The sequence below is a fragment of the Jaculus jaculus genome, chromosome 4, assembly GCF_020740685.1.
Source record: "Jaculus jaculus isolate mJacJac1 chromosome 4, mJacJac1.mat.Y.cur, whole genome shotgun sequence".
NCBI lineage: Eukaryota > Metazoa > Chordata > Mammalia > Rodentia > Dipodidae > Jaculus > Jaculus jaculus.
This window is the reverse complement of record NC_059105.1, coordinates 88,640,689-88,663,708: the sequence shown is the minus strand read 5'-3', so window position 1 is coordinate 88,663,708 and position 23,020 is coordinate 88,640,689. Positions and strand designations below refer to the sequence as shown.

At 39.7% G+C, this 23,020-nt stretch overlaps 1 protein-coding gene across 2 annotated transcripts in view; it reads right to left on the bottom strand.

Annotated features, from left to right (window-relative positions):
* Positions 1–23,020, bottom strand: part of Neb (nebulin) — a 224,295-nt gene that overhangs the window by 114,596 nt on the left and 86,679 nt on the right. The window contains exons 53-69 of one of the 2 annotated variants that reach the window (XM_045147212.1): positions 22,581–22,685; positions 21,008–21,115; positions 20,118–20,429; positions 19,511–19,714; positions 19,155–19,259; positions 18,961–19,068; positions 17,845–18,156; positions 16,881–17,084; positions 16,291–16,395; positions 15,075–15,182; positions 11,022–11,333; positions 7,619–7,822; positions 7,192–7,296; positions 5,322–5,429; positions 4,581–4,892; positions 3,741–3,944; positions 2,809–2,913 (exon numbers count right to left, since the gene is read on the bottom strand). In XM_045147212.1, the coding sequence (XP_045003147.1) occupies positions 2,809–2,913; positions 3,741–3,944; positions 4,581–4,892; positions 5,322–5,429; positions 7,192–7,296; positions 7,619–7,822; positions 11,022–11,333; positions 15,075–15,182; positions 16,291–16,395; positions 16,881–17,084; positions 17,845–18,156; positions 18,961–19,068; positions 19,155–19,259; positions 19,511–19,714; positions 20,118–20,429; positions 21,008–21,115; positions 22,581–22,685 (3,021 nt within the window). The remainder of the gene's footprint in view (positions 1–2,808; positions 2,914–3,740; positions 3,945–4,580; positions 4,893–5,321; positions 5,430–7,191; positions 7,297–7,618; positions 7,823–11,021; positions 11,334–15,074; positions 15,183–16,290; positions 16,396–16,880; positions 17,085–17,844; positions 18,157–18,960; positions 19,069–19,154; positions 19,260–19,510; positions 19,715–20,117; positions 20,430–21,007; positions 21,116–22,580; positions 22,686–23,020) is intronic. The other variant, XM_045147213.1, reaches the window with a different exon arrangement.

Here is a 23,020-nt window from a genome sequence, read left to right as displayed (position 1 = left end):
ACCACATATCTTCTTGGAATAAAGACAATTTAAATTTTTTGTTTATTTTTATTTATTTATCTGAAAATGACAGAGAGAGAAAGAGGCAGGTAGAAAGAGAGAGAGAGAATGGGCACGCCAGAGCTTCCAGCCACTGCAAATGAACTCCAGATGCATGCGCCCCTTGAGCATCTGGCTAACGTGGGTCCTGGGAAATCGAGCCTCGAACTGGAGTCCTTAGGCTTCACAGGCAAGTGCTTAGCCACTAAGCCATCTCTCCAGCCCAAAGACAATTTTATATAGTCTCAATACTTATCAAATTCTAGAGATATATTATTGATATAGCTTCATCTTTTTTAAAAATTTTTTTATGTATTTGAAAGTGACAGACAGAGAGAGAGAAAGAGGCAGATAGAGAGACAGACAGAATGGGCATGCCAGGGCCTCTGGCCACTGCAAATGAACTCCAGACACATGCACCCCCTTGTGCATCTGGCTAAGGTGGGTCCTGGAGAATCAAGCCTCGAACCGAGGTCCTTAGGCTTCACAGGCAAGTGCTTAACCACTAAGCCATCTCTCCAGCCCCAGCTTCATCTTTTTTTTGGTTTATTTTATTTATTTATTTGAGAGCAACAGACAGAGAGAAAGAGGCAGAGAGAAGAGAGAGAGAGAGAGAGAGAGAGAGAGAGAGAGAGAGAGAGAGAGAGAGAGAGAATGGGCGTGCCAGGGCTTCCAGCCACTGCAAACAAACTCCAGACGCGTGTGCCCTCTTGTGCATCTGGCTAAGGTGGGTCCTGGAGAATCAAGCCTCGAACCGAGGTCCTTAGGCTTCACAGGCAAGTGCTTAACCACTAAGCCATCTCTCCAGCCCCAGCTTCATCTTTTTTTTGGTTTATTTTATTTATTTATTTGAGAGCAACAGACAGAGAGAAAGAGGCAGAGAGAGAGAGAGAGAGAGAGAGAGAGAGAGAAGGGGCGTGCCAGGGCTTCCAGCCACTGCAAACAAACTCCAGACGCGTGTGCCCCCTTGTGCATCTGGCTAACTTGGGTCCCGGGGAATTGAGCCTTGAACCGGGGTCCTTAGGCTTCACAGGCAAGCGCTTAACTGCTAAGCCATCTCTCCAGCCCCAGCTTCATCTTATATACAATGATTATTCAAATTTCACCAGTGGTACCAATGCTGGTCTTTATAGCTACCCAGAATTTAAGAGAAAAAAATGAGGTATGTTTTGTTTTGTTTCACACTTATGGAGTGAAGTATGGAATAAAAATATCATTGGTGGTAGTGCAAGAATGAATTCAAGTCTGCCATTCTAAAATGTCATCTTCAGAAAACAGCAATTGAGGAATTAACATAATCTTCTCATTAAAATATAAACCTTTAAAATTAAAAAATTTCCAGTACCCTCTCAGCAGTCTGGGAAATAAAAATCCACCTTAATTCTCAAGTAAACAGGAGAGGCTTAAGAGCCTTATGTCAATCTGGGATGGAAGATAACAGTCACCTGCTTGAGGTTCCGTGAGCCTCACAGGAGAAGTTAGCGCAGCAGAGAGCGCATGGCTCAGGGAACACGACCCTTTCAAAAGGGCTGAGCCAAGGCCAGCCAGATACTTGGATTCAATTTTGTCCTTGGGTCTGCTCCCTAAGTCGGAATAAACATTCATGTCTCTTTCAGTTTACTTGACATGGCTATTTTACTTAAGCATCCCTTCTCTTTAGGGGTACATTATTATTAGCAAGCATAATAAATATGAGTAAAATAGTAAATTTGGTCAAAACTTGAGAAAGAATGCTTAAGTTTTCCACTGTTAGTAAACCAAGGAAAGGGTTATTTTTGAATGGAAATACATAAAAATATAAGAAACTAGCATTCTTGACTCAACCAGGTAAATTCTTCACAATTGAGACAAAAGCTATTTATGCAACAGGATTTTGGACTGCAAAGATAGTCACATTTCTCTCCTCTCACATACCCAGTAAACTTCAATGACAAGCTTAGCAAAGATGGAGTGCCCTTCAAAGAATTTGTTTTCTTGTCCACAGGCAATTTTGAAATTTAAAATTTTTTAATTTAAAATTTTTAATGAATTTAAAAGTGAATTTAAAAATTCTCATTCTGAAAACTTCAAATCATTTTAAGCATTTTAAAAACATCTAATTTTCAATGAGACTTGAGAGCAAATGGAAGAAATTAAACTCTATTAAGCAGATACTTTTTAGCAAGCTCCCCACAAGGCAGGCTGTAGACTGTAACCTCATTTTGTCATCACAAACTATTATCAAGATAGGGCTTTTTATTCCATCTTATAGATGAAATAGCTGAAGAAAATGAACAGGCAGAATGAATTTTGAAATAAGCACTAATATGATAGTAATTATTTTTAATCACAATTATATTGGAGTCATTACTTGTTGACAGTCAGGATTTTGTCCCCTTGAATAATGTGGGGATGCTTTTATGCGTATCTCTATGTCTACCTTTTTTTGTTTTGTTTTGTTTTGTTTTGTTTTGTTTTGTTTTGTTTTGTTTGTTTTTTTCAAGGTAGGGTCTCACTCTAGTCCAAGCTGACCTGGAATTCACTATGTAGTCTCAGGGTGGCCTTGAACTCTCAGCAATCCTCCTACCTCTGCCTCCCGAGTGCTGGGATTAAAGGCATGTGCCACCACGCCTGGCCTATTTTTCATATAATAATTATATTCAAAGTAAGATAACGAATACAAAAAAAACCTAAGCCAACTGTACTACACAATGACTTTAAATGTATAATTCAGACATTTCCACATCAGCAAAAGTGGCCAGGTGAAGGAAATAAAACAGAAGGACTTACCTCACTGTAATTTATTTTGTTTTGTCTGGCCAACATAATTTCAGGTGTATCAGGCATAATATGAATTTGGGTTTTATCTTTGTCCCAGGCCTCTGTGTATAAGCGCTGCAAAGGATAAAATAATTAATGATTCAGAAAAAAATTTTCTTTAAAACAGGGAGTTTTCAATGAAAAGATCATGTCCACATTGGAAAGCAGCCCCTTGCTGCCTATTCTGCTGTGCACGCTCTGCTGTGTACGATGTAAGAAAAAATAAAAAAGCAAACATATATATGTGTTATCAGACTACTCACACTGCAACACTGAAATTAAAAATTTAAATGCAAGTGCTTCCTAAGCACGTTCACATGTCCGCATGTTTACTATAGCTTCACTAACAAATCCTTCCTTTTTAAAAATTTTTTGTTTATTTTTGTTTATTTATTTGAGAGCTAGAGAGAGAGAGAGAGAGAGAGAGAGGGAAGGAGGGAGAGAGAGAGAGAGAGAATGGGCACACCAGATGCATGTGCCCCCTTGTGCATCTGGCTAACGTGGGTCCTGGGGAATCGAGCCTTGAACCAGGGTCCTTAGGCTTCACAGGCAAGCACTTAACCACTAAGCCATCTCTCCAGCCCATTCCTTTTTTTTTTTAACCCAGGGACAAGAAAGCTTGATACCAAACAACATATTATTCTCATAGACTCCAAATATTATGAACCCCCAAACAGACATCTTATTCTTTTTGTTCTTATTCTTAACTCTGGCCATTTCACAGAGATATAGGAAGCCATATATCTCCTAGGTGTGTTTGGAATTTTTATTTTATAAGGAAACAGAGAATTCATCCAATTCACTATACTTTGGAAAAAACAAAGACAATTAACTTAAAACCATAAGTATTTATTTTAAATGACATCTAGCCCTGCTTGATGTTCCCATGACTGAGTGCTCACCTTGTTCATGTTGAGGGCATTGCTCTTGGCCAGCACCTGCTCCAGAGAATCCGGCACACTGGTGAACTTGAACTTGTCTGGAGGCTGGCGGTAGACGTTGTCACTCAGGATCTCTGCTGCTCTCTTGCATTTGACCACATCCAGGGAGCCGATGGGGACCCAGCCAATGCCTCTCAGCCACTGGAGGTCAGACTTGTACACATTCTAAGAAGAGGCAACAAGGCAGATATTGTCTGTCACTCAGAATTTCTGTGTCTTTTATGCACTTGACCACATCCAGAGTTTCAATAATGGCCCAGCCAATGCCTCCTTATCCACTAGAGATCAACTTGTAAATGTTCTAGTTAGATCAAACACAAAAGCAAGCATTATTGTTGTTATGATACTTGGTTTCACAAATGAAGAAAAAGGACTGAACAAATTTGGAAAATTAGACCTTGTCTATATCTTTAAAAATATGAAATATAAGGCTAGAGAGATGGCTTAGCAGTTAAACGCTTGCTTATGAAGCCTAAGGACCCTGGTTTGAGGCTCAATTCTCCAGGACCCACGTTAGCCAGATGCACAAGGGGGCGCACGCATCCGGAGTTCATTTGCAGTGGCTGGAGGCCCTGGAGTGCCCATTCTCTCTCTGCCTCTTTCTCTGTCTGTTGCTCTCAAATAAACAAACAATTTTTTTTTTAAATATGAAATACTGTTTTGTTTTTTAAAATAAATGAAGGGAATTTAAAAATGAGGAAGAGAGATAAGACACATTGCCTACCTATGGGTTCTGTCTAATCATAGATCTGTGTACATGTTACTACGACTTAGCACTGCTTATAGCGCTCAGGCACTCACGTCGCTCTGGAGGTCATAGGCCTGCCGAGCATGGATGACGTCGTTCTGGTCAGGCAGACATGTCCACTGGTGCAGGTAGTGTCTATAGTCCGCGTCACTGACTAAGGTCTGGCACTTCTTGGCCAGCACCACGCCCAGCATGTCCACGGGGCTGCTGAACTTGGTCTTCCACTTCTCGAAGTCCTTCTTGTACTCCCTGTCACTCTGGATCTTGGCCACGTGCATGGACCACACCATCTTGGGGTCATCCTCAATGTTCCGGGCTCCAATGTGGTGGCCCAGCTGCTTGCGGTAACCATCTTTGTATTTGTACTGAAATAAAAGTGATCAATCCAGAAATTAAAGTTAATAGACATCTCAAGATGTCTGTGCTTCTCTTCTGAAAATGTCTGTAAACCACAGGACTCCAGAGTTTGGCCTAGCATCCCAAATAATAACTATTGTTATAAAGACTAAAAATAGTTTTGAACAGAGATAAGAAGATATTTATACAACTCCATTTCTCTGCAAGAATCAGTAACTTAAAAATATCAAAGTTTTCATGCTAATTCCACTCAACACTTCCTTCTCTATGGAACCTGGGTATGAGTCTCTTTTGGATTTAAAATGAGAAGTTTCAAATAATAAAGTGTTTATTTAATTTATACAAATAAGTCAATAACGATGCGGATGCACCTTGTTTTGCTGTTGAGCTTGCTTCCCACCCTGTCCACCCATCAGTATCTGGGTGTGGCTACTCACATCACTGGCAATATCTCTGGAGGCCTTGGCAGCCACAATGGGGATGGCATCAGCTCTTAGGTCATAGCCTTTCTTCTTTGCTTCTTCATTGGCCAGTTTATACAGACTCTGCAGAAAAAGAGTTAAAGGAAAAAGGGTTTGATAGAAACAATATGGTAACTGATGCCTTATTTTTTTTAAAGGATAGGAACTAGAAAAAGTATACAATATCAAAAATTGATGAGATATCACAAAGAGTATTCACATAGATTGATATATCAATCTATATTGCATGTATTGTCATTATAGACATATGTCATTTATGGATTAATGATATAGTTATCACTATAGATGAATATAGCTTAGTCATAAATTTATAGACAAAACATAATTCATGTATACTAGTAAGTAAAAAGTGGAAGAATGTTTAATATTATTGTTATATAAGTTATATACTTTCATTGATACTTTTCACAACTTAAAATTTTATTACATCATTCAATATTTTACAGTATTTAGAAATGAATTAGGAAAAGTTAAAGCATAACTTAAAGCATAGCTAATTTCACTATAATCCCAACTGCTAAGTTCCAACTTTTGGTTATATCATCTTAGTAAAACATGTCTATAAAATTCATTTTACTGTTGGCTTAAGTAGTAGTATCTTGCTGCTGCCCAGATTTCGGTGTGTTCAATCTACCATTTTTTTCCTATAAAAATAATTTGCTGTTAATAAACCAGTAACTAGTATTGCTGATGGAGAGCACTTTTATGAAAGAACCTTATTTTTTTAACTTCTAAGCTTTCTCTCTGCTCTAGAATGGTATAGCAATTTATCTAGCAGACTTAATCTAGTGAGTTGTTGGGATGCTCAGCTCAGCTCTGCTCTACCCTGTTTCTCTAGGAGCCAGCTCAGTGCCCCCTAAGAAGGGCGTCATCTCTGAGGGCCAAGGGAGATCGCCACTCTAGGGCAGCCTATACCTGGGCAGCAAAACCTAATTTTGATGTTCAGTTAGGATATATCCTTTAACCTAATTTTCACAGCAAAAAAAGTGACATTTTGGGCTGGAGAGATGGCTTAGTAGTTGAGGCACTTGCCTGCAAAGCCTAAGAACCCAGGTTTGATTCCACAGTACTCACATAAGCCAGATGCACAAGGTGATGCATGTGTTTGGATTTTGATTGCCGTAGCTAAAGGTCTTGGTATGCCTTGTCTCTCTGCCTCTTTTTCTTTCTTTCTTTCTTTCTTTCTTTCTTTCTTTCTTTCTTTCTTTCTTTCTTTCTTTCCTTCCTTCCTTCCTTCCTTCCTTCCTTCCTTCCTTCCTTCCTTCCTTCCTTCCTTCCTCCTTTTCTTCCTTCCTTCTTTCTTTCTCTCTCTCTCTCCAAAAAAATAAAATATTTTTAAAGTGATGTTTTGTCTGCTGTCTCTGCTCTTTTGTTTTATTTCTCAATTTTATTTGGGACTGGTATGGGGAAAAGGTGCATAAAACCTCCTTGCTAGGATTGACAGATTTAGCAAGCAAAAATATAGCACTCTGAATTGAACCTGAATTCCAGGTAAATGACAAAAAATACTGTAGTATAAATAGTGACCTAATGTTTATTTGGCAAGCCTACCGCTTAGAAGTGCCAAAAATACTACTCAGTTCCATTAACTCCCTTTGAAAATAGCCACGAAATTTAAAAGAAAAGTGTGACTTCAGTTTGGCTGCAGAATATTATTGAAACACAGTAGTCAACCCGGAACTTGAAGGTGGATAGGCTGAGTGTTCATATGGAAGAGTCACAGGTACCTGGGAAGCTGGGTCCAAAAATCTCCACGTGACTCACTGTAGGAACCCAAGCTATCAGCAAAGGGTAGATTTTTTTTTTTTTTTTTTTTTGCCCCTACCTCACTGTAGTTTATCTTGTTCTGCCTCGCCAGCACGATCTCCGGTGTGTCGGGCATGATGTGAACCTGGGTCTTGTCTTTGTCCCAGGCCTCTGTGTATAAACGCTGTAACAGAAGATAAGACCTGACTGAAACCCACTGGAGATAGGTACTGAAACACATTAAATTAAACCAGCATTATCATTGACCTAATCAGGAAAAATCAGCTGCATTTGGATATAATGCACTCTGCTGGAGGTTTGGGTCTTACTGCTGGATGTCAAGGTTAAAACTGGAAATAATAGAGTAATTCATTCAGAAGATTTCAAGAATAACTTGAAAGTTAAGTGTGACCCTATACCTTCAGGGGTAGTTTCGCACCCACCAGTCATTAAAGTATAACAATGGGCTTTGGGAGCTTAGGAAGCCAGAGGGAGCAGAGGCTCACCTTGTTCATGTTGAGGGCATTGCTCTTGGCCAGCACCTGCTCCAGAGAATCTGGCACACTGGTGAACTTGAACTTGTCTGGAGGCTGGCGGTAGATGTTGTCACTCAGGATCTCTGCTGCTCTCTTGCATTTGACCACATCCAGGGAGCCGATGGGGACCCAGCCAATGCCTCTCAGCCACTGGAGGTCAGACTTGTACACATTCTAAGAAGAGACGAAAGAGAGAAGCTCTTCATCAAGACCACAGTCTTTAGTGTCAGGATGTCTGAATGACATCAGAAATAAAGTGAGATTCCATCTTTTTTTATATCAAAAACAAGCTCGTTTGTACTATACAGATGATAAGAGCAGCTAGGTTCAAAAATGACACAGAAGTATCTCCTAGCAAGAAAACCAAGTTGTGAGATATTTTAAGTTAGGAGAGGACTGCTCCCAACTAACAACTCTCAGTCTGTTCAGTGAATTTATAATATAATGTGAGCAGGAAAGAATGCCAACCCAGGGAGAGAAACCACATATGCCCCACAATGTCATGTTGGGGCTCTCAATAAACCCATTTTAGTCCTAACCAGAAAAGCACTTTACAACTATTAAAAACTCTGCTTCCTATGAAAACTGATGATACGTAAGCAAATTATTAATACACTATCCAAAAAAAAAAAAAAACACCGCCAGAAGCAATGTAGGTGGGTAACTTATATAAACTGAAGTAGATTTTATAGTGGTTGAATTGGCTAGGATCATTATTACCTTCTATGTACATTTTCTTACATTTCAAATAGTTTCTTTATCAAAAGAGTGAATAATGTATTAATGTGACATGTAATAGTGATAAAGAATGCCTGAGGCAGGAGAGATGGCTTAGTGGTTAAGATGCTTGCCTGCAAAACCAAAGGACCCAGGCTTGATTCCCCAGGACACATGTCAGCCAGATGCACAAGGTGGTGCATGCATCTGGAGTTCATTTGCAGTGACTGGAAGCCCTGGCATGCCCATTCCCCCTGCCTGTCTCTCAAATAAGTATATGCATAAATAGAAATAAAAACATTTTTTTAAAACAGAATTCTTGATATAGGGAGAAGCTCAAGAAATCCCATCCCTCTCTGAGGAGTTACTGGCAGTTAATGGTTGTTTGCGGGAGGCAGTGACATCATTTTCTTCAGTAGTGTAGTTACTCATAATTGCCCAAACTTTTATAGATAGTCTCCTATCCAAGCTTGTGCAAGTAACCCCAACTAAACTCAGTGGGACACAGACACACACAGGGGAAGGAAGGGAGGGAAGGAGAGAGAGAGAAAGAAGAAGAGGAAGAAAATAGGAGGGGACTGTTTGGATTCAGTAGGAGTGGAAAAGGGACAAGAAAGGGTAATGGGGGGGGGGGATATGCTTAAAATCCATTATATACATGTATTAAGTTTTCAAATATACATTAATTAAAAAAGAACCTCCGATGCCCCAAACAGACTTTGGCTGGCAAGAATACTACCCAAGATTCAGAGCAGTCAATGATTGTCTATGATTCAAGTTCCTTTGTCACCAAGAAAGAAGCACAGACTAATTTCCAGATCTTTTTGCCTAATCTTCTCACTTCACATTTTTCTACTAAAGATTTTTAAAAAATATTTTATTTGTTTGAGAGAGAGAGAGAGAGAGAGAGAGAGGGTGCATTAGGGCCTCTAGACATTGCAAACGAACTCCAGACTCATGTGCTGCCTTGTGCATCCGACTTATGTGGTTCTGGGGAATTGAACCTTGGTCCTTTGGCTTTGCAGGCAAGCACCTTAACTGCTAATCCATCTCTACTGAAGATTTTCATATGCCCCCATCAAAGTGATATTGGACCTTTAGTCTGCTTGTGGAATTCCGGCAGCAATAACAACTGCATAGAGAGTAGAAACTGGTATTTCAGACAAAAGCTCCCTGGAACTTTGTGTGCTGATTAGCTATCAGCCCAGAGAAGAGCAAAGCTCACACCAGCAGCACTTTGTACCTCTTAGTAAATGCCTCCTGCAATATTGAGATTTTTATGGTGGCAGGATGACCATCTAGAAAAGGAACCCAACAAGCAGAGAGATGGCAGACAGCTGTCATTCTATGGGTGTTACCAGCCCTTTATAGCTTCCTTTCTTCTTGGAGACAATTGTGAGGCACAAGACTCAATAGGCTGAAATCTCAGAATAGAATGTGGGAGATTTCCAGGTGGGCTGTACAGTGTGGAGGAACAGCTAATTAATGTATAATTATTGTGGGTTTATCTCATTCTCCAAAGCTCATGTTATGGTTTGAATGTAAATGTATGGCCCATAGCCTTGGGGATTTTTGATTAAGGTTAAGCTTCCTACTTATGTCTCCAGCTACCTGCTGGAGATGTGACTGGAGGTGGACCTTAAGTCTAGACCCGAGGTGTGCAGGGAGCAGTTTGAGCTTTGCCTGTGGATGCTTACTAGTGTTTCTCTCTCTCTCTTTGCTATGGACATGAGCCAGATTCTTCTGCCATTATAGAACTTCCCCTGGATTCTATAAGCCTAAAATAAATCCTTTTTTCCCATAAACTGCTTCTGGTTGGATGTTTGTCCCACTAATGAAAAATAACTGCAACACATGGCCTCAAGTGTTTAGAAAACACCCATTGCAGGACTGCGCTTCTCACTCCCAGAGTTGAGACATTGCATCTGCTGCCAGTGGATATTAGGTCTGCTCTCAGCATGTGCACGCCCACACTGAAACAAGGGTCAAGCACACCATAATACCTTACAACAGCATCTCCTTTTCCTGTTTTCATGTTTGCTGCCATCACCATTCTACTCATTAGAATCTCCTTTTGCTCAAGGAAACCAGTAACTTTTTTTTTTTTTTTAGTGGTACTTGGGATTCAACCCAAGGCTTTGTGTATACTAGGCAGACGCTACCACTGAGCTATAGTTTCTCTAGTGCATTTTGTTTTGTTTTGTTTTTGCAAGGTAGGGTCTCACTCTAGCTCAAGCTGACCTGAAATTCACTGTGTAGTCTCAGGGTGGCCCCAGACTCACAGTGATCCTCCTATGTCTGCCTCCCAAGTGCTGGGATTAAAGGTGTGCGCCACCACACCCAGCTTCTAGTGCAGTTTTTTTAAATGACAATTTATTATTTTATTTGCTCAAAAGAATAAAAGAAAATATCTCCCTCTGGTGGATTCTCAGTTCAAATAGTCCGGCTAGGAAACTTAATCTTGTCATAAGGACTACTGATGTGTTAATAATAAATAAAAGTACTTTATTTTTTTTTTTATTGACAGTGATTCAAATCTATTTTTACTAGCCAATAGATCTTAGCTCAAATAGGCCCATGTGTTGTACATAAAAGATAACTTTCATGTAGTTTAAAGCATTTCTATACCCAGCTCTGTTATGGTACTGTAACTCACATCGCTCTGGAGGTCATAGGCCTGCCGAGCATGGATGACGTCGTTCTGGTCAGGCAGACATGTCCACTGGTGCAGGTAGTGCTTGTAGTCCACGTCACTGACTAAGGTCTGGCACTTCTTGGCTAGCACCACGCCCAGCATGTCCACGGGGCTGCTGAACTTGGTCTTCCACTTCTCAAAGTCCTTCTTGTACTCCCTGTCACTCTGGATCTTGGCCACATGCATGGACCACACCATCTTGGGGTCATCCTCAATGTTACGGGCTCCAATGTGGTGACCCAGCTGCTTGCGGTAACCATCTTTATATTTATACTGAAATAAAAATTCACAAATCAAGGTTTGATTGCAAGCCCTTTGATGTAGCAAATTCATACAAAATCATATTAATTTTCATCACCATTTAGTTGACTTGCTGATAAGCACCAACTCCAGCCAGTATCCTGGCTTTTGCCCTCAAAGACTATAGATATGGTAGATGAGATAGAATTCATACAATTAGGATACATATCTCAAATTTTCTATGGCCTGGTTATAAGGCACAGTTTTGGAGAAAGGAAGTACACACATTATAGGAGTCACTTGTGGAAGTCAGGGAGGGGCCATTTGAACCAGGGAACCTGGAGAATTGGATCTTAAGTACTAAAAGTGTGTCAGGAGAGTGCTTGACATGGTATGTTTACCAGGCTGGAAAATAGCCATAAATAGCTGTAAAGTGGTGGGCTTGTGTAAACATGACATATTCTAGGTCAAGTACTGACTAGAATAGCAAATAAAGACAATTTACTATGTCATGTTGGATTTTTATATGCAATGGAATTGGCAAGGTCCTGGCATCATCATGAAGACTGATTATTTTAGTAAGCTGACATAGCACCAATCTGGTTAGAACATGCTCCAAAGCAGGGCACAGTTTCCAGTTTCACATAGGCCAACAGTTCTTCTTACTTACTTAATGATTTCTTTATAGAATCTAATCTACTCACTCCACACATATGCTTCTAGTTTCAAAGACAAGTGTGTTAGAAAGGGTAGACAAATTAGTAGGAGAGAGAGTACAGAATACTAGGAATGAGTTTGTTGGGAGTCTCAATCCCAACAGCCCCTAAGACTTTGACTTTAGGAACATTATTTAAATGGTTCACAAAATGGAGTTAAAGACAAATTCTATAGCCTTGAGTAATTACAGAAAATAAATAAGATATTGTATATAAATGTCTTAGCACAGAGTTCTCAACACTTTTTATCATTATTTCTGATAGCTGGCATAAACCCTTTTCTGAGTTACAGAGGGAGCTAACACACACAAACCAAAGTGAATCACTGACATTCCAAAAAAAAAAGCACTGCCTAGCACCATATTCCCCAATAGTGAACCTTTATCTTTAGAGCAAGGGTTTGCTCCTCAAAAGTCCAGGGACACCAGGAAAACAGGATGGTTTTACCATGGGATGGGGTGGGGGTGTCACACTGCACAGCCAGGTGCTACCAATAAGGTACAAGCTTGGGCCAGTAACCTCCTTCTGGAACTGATTAGTGTCTTCTTTTCATAATGTTACAAGAGTGAGCTAAAATAGCAAATGTTAAGTGCATTTAAAAATATTTAATATCTAATATTCCATATTAAATTTTACAATATATAACATTACCTATTAAACTATTTAATATGTCATATTAAATATTAAAAAGGTTGCATATTAAGATGCTATGCCAAGCCAGGCCATGATTCTGGCTGGTAGAACATGGGCTCATGAGGTATATTATCTATCAGCTTTTCCATGAGTCCAGGGATCATTACTATATCAGCCTTCTCCCTCTCCAAGCCTGGGCCTATAATCTGGAAGTCTATACACACACAGAGATTTCTCTATTCACTGAAGACTGTGTCCCACACTTTATCTACCCCTCTCAACAATATCAAATTTTCTACTTCCCTCCATATCAGGTTTCTGAACAATCTCCCACAAATGCATCAGGATATATTTCTGAAGGACAAGAAGAGTACTTCTTTGGGGAAGGCATATATCCAGCTTGGCCTCAAACTCATGGCAGTCCTCCTGCCTTAGCCTAGGTGGTGGTTTAATTCAGGTGTCCCCCATAAACTTAGGTGTTCTGAATGCTAGGTTCCCAGCTGATGGAGATTTAGGAATTAATGCCTCCTGGTGGGAATGTATTGTTGGAGGTGGGCTTATGGATATGATAGTAAGTTTCCCATGTCAGTGTTTGGCACACTCTCCTGTTCCTGTTGTCCACTTTATGTTGGTCAGGGGGTGATGCCCACCCTCTGCTCATGCCATCATTTTCTCTGCCAGCATGGAGCTTCCCCCTCAAGCCTGTAAGCCAAAATAAATCTCTTTTGTCCCACAGGCTGCTCTTGGTTGGATGATTTCTACCAGCAATGCAAACCTGACTGCAACAGTAAAGTGGTACAGAGGAGTGGGATTGCTGCTAGACACCTGACTGTGTGGCTTTGGCCTTTTGGAGCTGATTTTCAAGAGGAATGTGGAAGAATTTGAAACCTTGGCCTAAGAGATGCCTTGCAGTGCTGGAAGTACAGCTTGATGGACTATTCTGGTCAGAGTTGAAAGACCTGAATGCAATAAGAACTATGGACTGTGAGGTTTAGCTTATGAGGGTAAGAGCATTGCCTGGACTAGGCTAGCAGTTTGTGTGAGAAGCTTGCTCTTATGCCCATGTCCTAAAAAGTTGTGCAGGGTTGCTTTGTATAGAAATGAACTGGTGTGAGCAGAGGGATATGGCACAGAAAGAAAAATTTTGGGTGAACTGTCGCCTGTTCAGCTGCAATTGAGAGATTACAATATTTGAGACTGGGCTAGCTGACCTTCACTAGGGCAACAGGAAGAATGTAGACTCTTTTGGAGGGGCCTGAGTGCTCAAGGAGTGTCCTGTTCTTCAAAGTCTGCTTTATTCCCCCTGGATTAACAAATTTGCACCCTACCTGGTATTGTGGAATATAAGAAATGTAGGAAAGAGAGGGTCATTGAGTTTGCAACACGGTTTTGTGTTTTGGAAATGGCCATGAGCAGTGTGAAGCAGGTTTGCTGGTTGCCTGCATGGAAACCCATGGAGCCATGAGAATGAACAGTGGGTTGCAGTGGAGACTCAGTGGAGATGCCAGGACCATGAGATGGCTGCTAAGGAAAGCTTCTGGCCCCAAAGAAGTTTTCCAGGACCGTGAGTAGCCTGGCTAGAGGGGCAGAGTTGGAATGCCAGAGACTTGTTGATGGTTAGATTTATCAGACTTGGAGATTTGTCACTGCCTAGAGTTGTTGGACTTGAAGCTACAGAGTTTGATATTTGTCCTGGTTGTTTTACATCTTGTATTGGATATTTTTTGCTATGCTCAATGCCATCTTGTGCAGTGTGAATGTTCATTCTGTGTCATTATGGTTTTTTTTTTTTTTTTGGTATTATGGCTCAGTTAAAAGCTCTTGGATTATGGGGACATTTGAACATCATTAAGATTGATAAAAACTATGAGGACTTTTAAAGATGGACTGAATGCATTGCATTTTACATCATGAATGGTTAACAGTTTATGGGGGCCAGGGGCCGAATGTGGTGGTTTGATTCAGGTGTCTCCTATAAATTTAGATGTTCTGAATGCTAGGTTCCCAGCTGATGGAGATTTGGGAATTAATGCCTCCTGGAGGGAGTGTATTATTGGGGGTGGGTTTATGGATGTTATAGCCAGTTTCCCTATGCCAGTGTTTGGCACACTCTCCTGTTCCTCTTGTCCACCTTATGTTGGTCAGGGGGTGATGTCCACCCTCTGCTCATGCCATTATTTTCCCTGCCATCATGGTGCTTCCCCCTTGAGCCTGTAAGCCAAAATAAATCTCTTCTTTCCCACAAGCTGCTCTTGGTTGGGTGATTTCTACCAGCAATGAGAACCTGACTGCAACAGCCCACTAAGTGCTGGGATTACAGGCACGCCATTATGCTCATCTTAAGGAACGTGCTTTGTAAAGATGTAGTTCAGTGGAGATGCCACATCATAATATCTACATCGGAGGAAGGGAATTGATAACTCACATCACTGGCAATATCTCTGGAGGCCTTGGCAGCCACAATGGGGATGGCATCAGCTCTTAGGTCATAGCCTTTCTTCTTTGCTTCTTCATTGGCCAGTTTATACAGACTCTAAATTGGGGCAAAAAAGAAAAGAAGAGAAACTGGTTACATGTTGATGCTCATATTAAAAAACTGAGAGGATTTAAATAATTCACAAAATTCTCTATAGATAGTACTTATAACAAGGTCAGTGTTGAGAGTCCAAATCTTCTGTATTTTACTAAAATTAATAGTTTTGTGTTCTATGCACATCATTTCTCATTAACAGTATTTTGATTAACTGAGTCACATTTTACCAGGGATCTCACATGTGAAATGTCTAGGAATTTGAGATGTTTAGATTTACAAAGAGAACCCAGGGAGGGGCTGTAGTGGGGGGACCCTTCTGGATATCCTATCTCTGTGGTTGGGCACTCTGTGGTGCTACCTTTAGAGGATGTTTTGGATCTGTGGAAAGACATATTGTGACCCACTATATCAGGAGCAATTTTTAATGGAATTTTCCAGAACAAATAGCTTTACTTATGAGATAAGTTCCTTGTCACTGAGAACTCTTAAGCAAAATGAGGAGTGGGGATTTCTGCACTGGAAGGGAGGCTGACCTGCCTAAGCATATGGGATTCTGAAACCACACATGGGTCTATGCTCACTGGAAATGAAAGGGAATGGGCTTGTTAATAGATACCTTGATAAATCACCATTCATAATCTCTTCCTCTCTGTCTCTGTGGGTTAATTGGTGGTACTATAATTTTAGTTATTATCCTTAATCTTATACTTTAAAAATCTTTCATTTTGACACTGTACTGCAGTTGAGTAATAAATACATTACACATGGAATATGTATGTACAATAGTATTGCTTTAGCACCAAGAGGGAAATACATGTCTATTAGTTCTATTTCAAAGTTCCTCTCTCCAAAAGTTAAAAAAGACAACGCTTTACTTAATTCATGGTTTCTGCTGAAATCATTTATTCTTATAATGTGCATTCCCTACTTGATAATTCTTAATGTCTAATATTGATGATAGTGACTGAGAAATGTCAAAGTTACTTTTCTTATGAAGCAAGAAAAAAAAAAAGAGTCTGTACCAAGATGTCATTTAATGTCAGTATGGACTAGATCAATTGGACTAAATAAATGGTATAGCTCTTAAAGAATTAGTATCTGCTCTCACCTCACTGTAGTTGATTTTGTTCATTCTTGCCAACATAATTTCTGGTGTATCAGGCATTATGTGGATCTGTGTCTTGTCTTTGTCCCAGGCTTCTGTATATAAACGCTATCAAAGAAAATACAGAAATTCGTCAGAAAAAAATTATCTAATTATGTTCAATTAATAGGAATTTCAAGGTCATGAAAAATTTATAAATAAAAAGACAAGGTTATAGCATTTTAGATATACTGTATGTTATATGCATCTTCAAATCATCAGTTCATAGTGGAATATAAATTTATTAAATGCATTCTAATAACCAGAAAATGCAAATCACAAATGAAAAGTAAGATAAGCATCTTTTATGCAATGACTGTTTATTTTTCACAAAATATGCTATTTTATTTAAACCATGAAACAATAAACTTTGTAGTAAAATATAAATAATATGTATAGATACATTAGACAAGAAAGAGAGAGACAATAAATAGAATATTATAAATGTCTTTTGTTGCTCCAAACTCAATTTCTTTCTTTACTCAACTGCATTCCTTTTTCTTTGATTTGGCTTCAGGAACCCCACCTTGATTCCCTGAATTTTGAACCCTCACCTTGTTCATAGTGATGGCATTATTCTTGGCCAACACTTGTTCCAGAGAATCAGTCACACTGGTAAATTTGAATTTATCTGGGGGTTGACGATAGATTTTGTCACTCAAAATTTCAGTTGCCCTCTTGCATTTTTCCACATCCAAAGAGCCAATGGGGACCCAGCCGATGCCCCTCATCCACTGAAGATCTGACTTGTATATATTCTGTTGACACAAATGACAACCAATGTTTATCCCTGCTTTGGGAATATATTTTTTAAATATTTATTTATTTATTTGAAAGCAACAGAGAAAGAGACAGAGACAGAGACAGAGAGAGAGAACGGGCGCGCCAGGGCCTCCAGCCACTGCAAGTGGACTCCAGACGTGTGCGCCCCCTTGTGCATCTGGCTAACATGGGTCCTGGGGAATCAAGCCTCAAACCAGGGTCCTTAGGCTTCACAGGCAAGCGCTTAACCACTAAGCCATCTCTCCAGCCCTGAGAATACTTTTTTTTTATCCATAGGACATAAATTCAAAGAACAGTACTCTTAGTGATATAGTTGGAGAAGAGATGGAGAGATGGTTCAGCAATTAAGGTGTTTACCTGCAAAGCCTAACAACCCAGGTTTGATTCCCCAGTACTCATGTAAAGCCAGATGCACAAAGTGGAGCATGTGTCTGGAGTTCATTTGCAGTAGCTAGAGGCCCTGGCATGCCCATAACCTGTCTCTCCCTACTTGCAAATAAATATATATTTTAAAAAATATATATATAGTTTGGTAGACAGCACTACTCCATTTTGTCTACAGGGTGATGGATCAGCATTCATAAAGAAAGCAGGCATGCCAGCAGCTCCTCTTTCCCCCACTACCACTTGCAAGGATGGGAGAACTTGGGGCCACCTATTGTTACCTTCCCCATGCAGATGGAATCAATTCGCTATTTCCCACCTTTGCATGACCTTATGATCCTCAGTACTCACATCACTCTGGAGGTCGTAGGCCTGCCGAGCATGGATGACGTCGTTCTGGTCAGGCAGACATATCCACTGGTGCAGGTAGTGCCTGTAGTCCGCGTCACTGACTAAGGTCTGGCACTTCTTGGCCAGCACCACGCCCAGCATGTCCACGGGGCTGCTGAACTTGGTCTTCCACTTCTCAAAGTCCTTCTTGTACTCCCTGTCACTCTGGATCTTGGCCACATGCATGGACCACATCATCTTGGGGTCATCATGTATAGCCCGGGCACCAATGTGATGGCCAAGTTGCTTACGGTAGCCTTCTTTGTACTTGAACTAGAAGAAGAAGAAGATTACTAGTCATTTGTTTTAACTTTTAGTAAAAAGTGTTATAGTAGGCCTAGATTATCCTACCAACTAAAAATAATAATGATTTCCTTCAGATATATAAAACATGCATGTTATAAGCCAGTGTAGTTATTTTACTACAGAAAGATAACTTTTGTGGTACATGTATATGAAAAAGAGAGAATAAAATTAGAATATGAGTCATACATTACATGTTCTTTGCCTGATTTCTGTAGTTATTACAAAAGCATTTTTGTCATTAAATATTCTATAGAAACAGTTCATTAGAGAGGGACTATATTTTGAAAATCCTTCAATAAGTCTGATATAAGAAAAATGGATATACCAGCAGGGAAAAGCCCCCCCCCCAAAAAAAGATGGACAGCCAAGTATACAATACTCTGCTTCAACAGGAAGTAGACATGTTTTAAAATGAATGTTACCATAGCTAGAATTTAGCTTTGCTGCTGAGAGTTTGGTTGTTATTTTAACCTACATTCTGAAAAAAATTAACTATTGACAATATCTTTTTTTTTTTTTTTTTTTGGTTTTTCAAGGTAAGGTCTCACTCTGGTCCAGGCTGACCTGGAATTAACTCTGTCATCTCAGGGTGGCCTCGAACTCATGGCGATCCTCCTACCTCTGCCTCTCGAGTGCTGGGATTAAAGGCGTGTGCCACCACACCTGGCTGACAATATCTTTAAGTTAATAGATTGCTTGACTATAAATCCAAGAGAGGCAAAGTGATCACTGAGCCAAATCCAAGGTAAAGAACCTTAAATGGGTACTTACGTCACTAGCGATGTCTCTGGAGGCCTTGGCTGCCTTGATAGGAATGGCATCAAGCCGCATGTCATAGCCTTTCCTCTTGGCTTCTTCTAGGCCAAGCTTGTATAATTTCTGAAACAGGCAATGGCAGTCATGAGCTTGACATATAAAGTACATTGTAAGGAAAATGTATCATGCACCACAAATATATTGCTTACCTCACTGTAATTTATTTTGTTTTGTTTAGCCAGCATAACTTCAGGGGTATCTGGCATAATGTGGACAGTAGTTTTATCTTTATTCCAAGCTTCTGTGTAGAGATTCTAAAACAAATAAAAAGGCATGTCAAATATAGATCAGTAATGACTACTTTGACTCTTCTGAGAATAAGAGACTGCCCTGGGAGCTGATGCTTGTGACACTTTCACATTGAGATGTCTTGTGTCAGTAAGAAGAGCATTGACTTTAAGAGCACTTGAATATCATGGAGAAAAACTGAATGGAAATTTTATTTGGTAGAAACAGATTTCAGTGTCTCCCTTAAATAAATACCTCATACAAAGAAAAGACTCACATGGTTCATGGTAATAGCATTATTTTTAGCCAAAACCATTGGTATGGAGTCCATAAGGCTGGAAAACTTGAATTTATCCGGGTGCTGACGGTAAATGTGGTCACTCAGAATCTGAGTAGCTCTTTTGTTTTTCTCATCCTCAAGAGAGCCAGTAGGTATCCAGCCAATGCCTTTTAGCCACTGAAGATCAGCCTTGTACAGATTCTGAAATGCCAAATGACAAATAACTTACTGTAGGCATATATCAATAAAGCAATAGAAGTTTAGGCTCTATTACATGACAAATATATACACAATATTTAATGTTTGATTTCCTGGACAATTTCAAAAATTCCACAAAATCATCAGATTAGAAGCGCATTGTGGATATACTTCAGAGCAGTGTGTAGCGAGACCCTTGGTTCTTTATTGTTAGAGCAGCAATCTGGAGGCGTCCATTGAATCAATGGGTCTTTGTAGGCTTCAGATACCTGGGGCACTCGGTGGAGCTTTGACAGTTCAAGGAAGTAGAACTCAGACATGTAAACTCAATTTTTTTCACTTCAGGGGAACTTTTTGAGAAAATATAAACAATATGCGATTGAGAAAAGGGAAATCTTAGACTCACATCGCTCTGGAGGTCGTAGGCCTGCCGAGCATGGATGACGTCGTTCTGGTCAGGCAGACATATCCACTGGTGCAGGTAGTGCCTGTAGTCCGCGTCACTGACTAAGGTCTGGCACTTCTTGGCCAGCACCACGCCCAGCATGTCCACGGGGCTGCTGAACTTGGTCTTCCACTTCTCGAAGTCCTTCTTGTACTCCCTGTCACTCTGGATCTTGGCCACGTGCATGGACCACACCATCTTGGGGTCATCCTTAATGTTCCGTGCTCCAATGTGGTGGCCCAGCTGCTTGCGGAAGCCTTCTTTGTATTTGTACTAAAGAAAAAAAAAATGTTTCTCTTTTCTTTTGACAATATCTTTTGTTGTCATCTTTGTGTCAAATTACAAAGCACATGAGCTCTAACTACCTTACTAAAACGAGAGAGCTACAGATTTCAGGTTTTTGTTTTTTTTTAATTTTTTATTTATTTATTTGAGAGCGACAGACACAGAGAGAAAGACAGATAGAGGGAGAGAGAGAGAATGGGTGCGCCAGGGCTTCCAGCCTTTGCAAACGAACTCCAGACGCGTGCACCCCCTTGTGCATCTGGCTAACGTGGGACCTGGGGAACCGAGCCTCGAACCAGGGTCCTTAGGCTTCACAGGCAAGTGCTTAACCGCTAAGCCATCTCTCCAGCCCAGATTTCAGGTTTTGATAGGAAAGCTTAAAGGCTACCTTCAGCTACAAATTCTACACATAGTAAATGTGCCCATGATCTCATCCCCATACCCACCACACATCTATCTTAATTTGCTATTTCTTAAAAAAAATTGTTTCATTTAAAATGACATTAAGACTGCTTTGAAGTGATAAACTACAATTAAAAGAGTATCAACTGGGTATAAATTCTTACATCGCTGGCAATTTCCCGGGATGCTTTTGCTGCTTTGATGGGTATGGCATCAACGGGAAGGTCATAACCTTTCTTCTTCAGCTCTTCATAGCCCAGTCGGTAGATTTTCTGTTGAGAGATGAAGACCATCACTTTGTGAAAAACCATTCTCCATCAACAACTGCAGCCTAATAAGTTCCACATGCCAAACAGTTCTAGAGCCCACGGGAAAAGTGTCTGTGCTCTAGATTACCTCAGTGTGATTGGATATTATGCCCTTGATTGCTACAGCTCCTGCCTTAAGTTTTAGAACTCTTTGAATACCCAGTGCACAGAATTGAGTGCCAGCACTTCCCAAGTACTTATAAGAATGTGGCAGATGCTAATTGATAGAGAAATGAAATGAAATATCATTTCAATGCTGTCTTCCAATTAGCATAGAGAGTTTCATTAGGGGTTTCTGTTAGAAAAGAAATTACTTTGTCTTACTCCTTTGGTGGGGAAAAATTATTTGCAAAGGGTTATCACCTGTTAGCTAATGCATTATGAAACATTATTTGTCTCATGATATCAGACTGTCAAAGAAAGGTTGAATATTTGTAGGAAATATAGCTCTTCAAAATTTTAAAATACTTTTAAAATTTAAGTATTGAATTAAAATTTATATGTATATTTACCACTTGGTTTATTCATATTTATGTCCTAATTGAATAATTGAGAGTATAACTTAAAAGCACTTTTGTTCAGAAGTGAGATGGTTACAAATGTCTATTGGGGGCTGGAGAGATTTGCCTACAAAGCCTTAGAACCTGGGTTCAGTTTCCCAGTATCCATGTAAAGCCAGATGCACAAGGTGGCACATGCATCTAGAGTTTGTTTGCAGTGGCTAGAGGCTCTATCATGCCCATTCTCTCTCTCTCTCTTTCTGCTTCTTTCTCTCTTTCATGTAAATAAATAAATAGAAATATCTATTGGCCTCAGATTTTTTGCTTATATTTTATTCCTTCTTAGTAGTATTATACCAATATGTTCTTTACCATTAAATCATCTGTTAGAGTTTGAAAGTTTCATTTTATTTAATTTTTTTTTACATTTATAAGTTTCTGGAGATCATAGTGTCATGATGAAAACAAAAGAGATATTCTCCTGCAGAGAACTGTATGTTCACTCATTCAAAATTTTTCTTTTTTAAATTTAATTTTTGACCCTTTCATACATGTGTAAAGTATTTTGATCAGACTCATCTTCCTGTTGTGCCACTCACACTTAACCCAAAATGTCATTGAGCATCAACTACATGTTAAACACAGCACTTTGTAAACACAGCAGATCCAATTATTTCAGCCCATAAGTAACACCTGCTTGTGAAGCAGAGCGTGATATAATACACAAAAAGAGAATATAAGAACAGAGGGAACAGTCCTCCAACGCTGAGATAGTGATGTTAAATCTATAACCCACCAAATAAAAATCCAAGTCATGTGTAGTTTATTAATTAAGATGATCCAGGAATACAAAAGAACTTCCAGTCAACTTTACTCAGGAACAGTTAAAAAGAGCATTCTGAAAATGCATGGCGAATTTGGAAACTTACATCACTGGTATTGATTAGGTTTGCCTTGGCCAGAACGATGTCAGGAGTGTCCGGCATGATGTGGATTTGAGTCTTGTCCTTGTCCCATGCTTCTCTATAAAGTCTCTGAAGTGAGAGATAAGAAATCTTTCAATGATGTTATCAGATTAGTGTATTACATACTTGGCTTCAAATGGGATTGATTATATCTATGTTCATTGGATGGCTAACATAAGCAGACAACAGATATACTTTTCTTATCTGAGAAACAATTGTCTTTCAAAATATAGATTATAGATCACTAAGTACATAGCAAATAAATGTGTGTGCAGTCTTGGAGTGAATCTGGACCAGGGGAAATGGTTTTCTTTTATTATAAAGCCCATAGTAAAACAAAATTGAAGACTAGTATGTCAACATTAGTTTTATAATTTTGATCATTTTACTGTGGTTATGTCAAA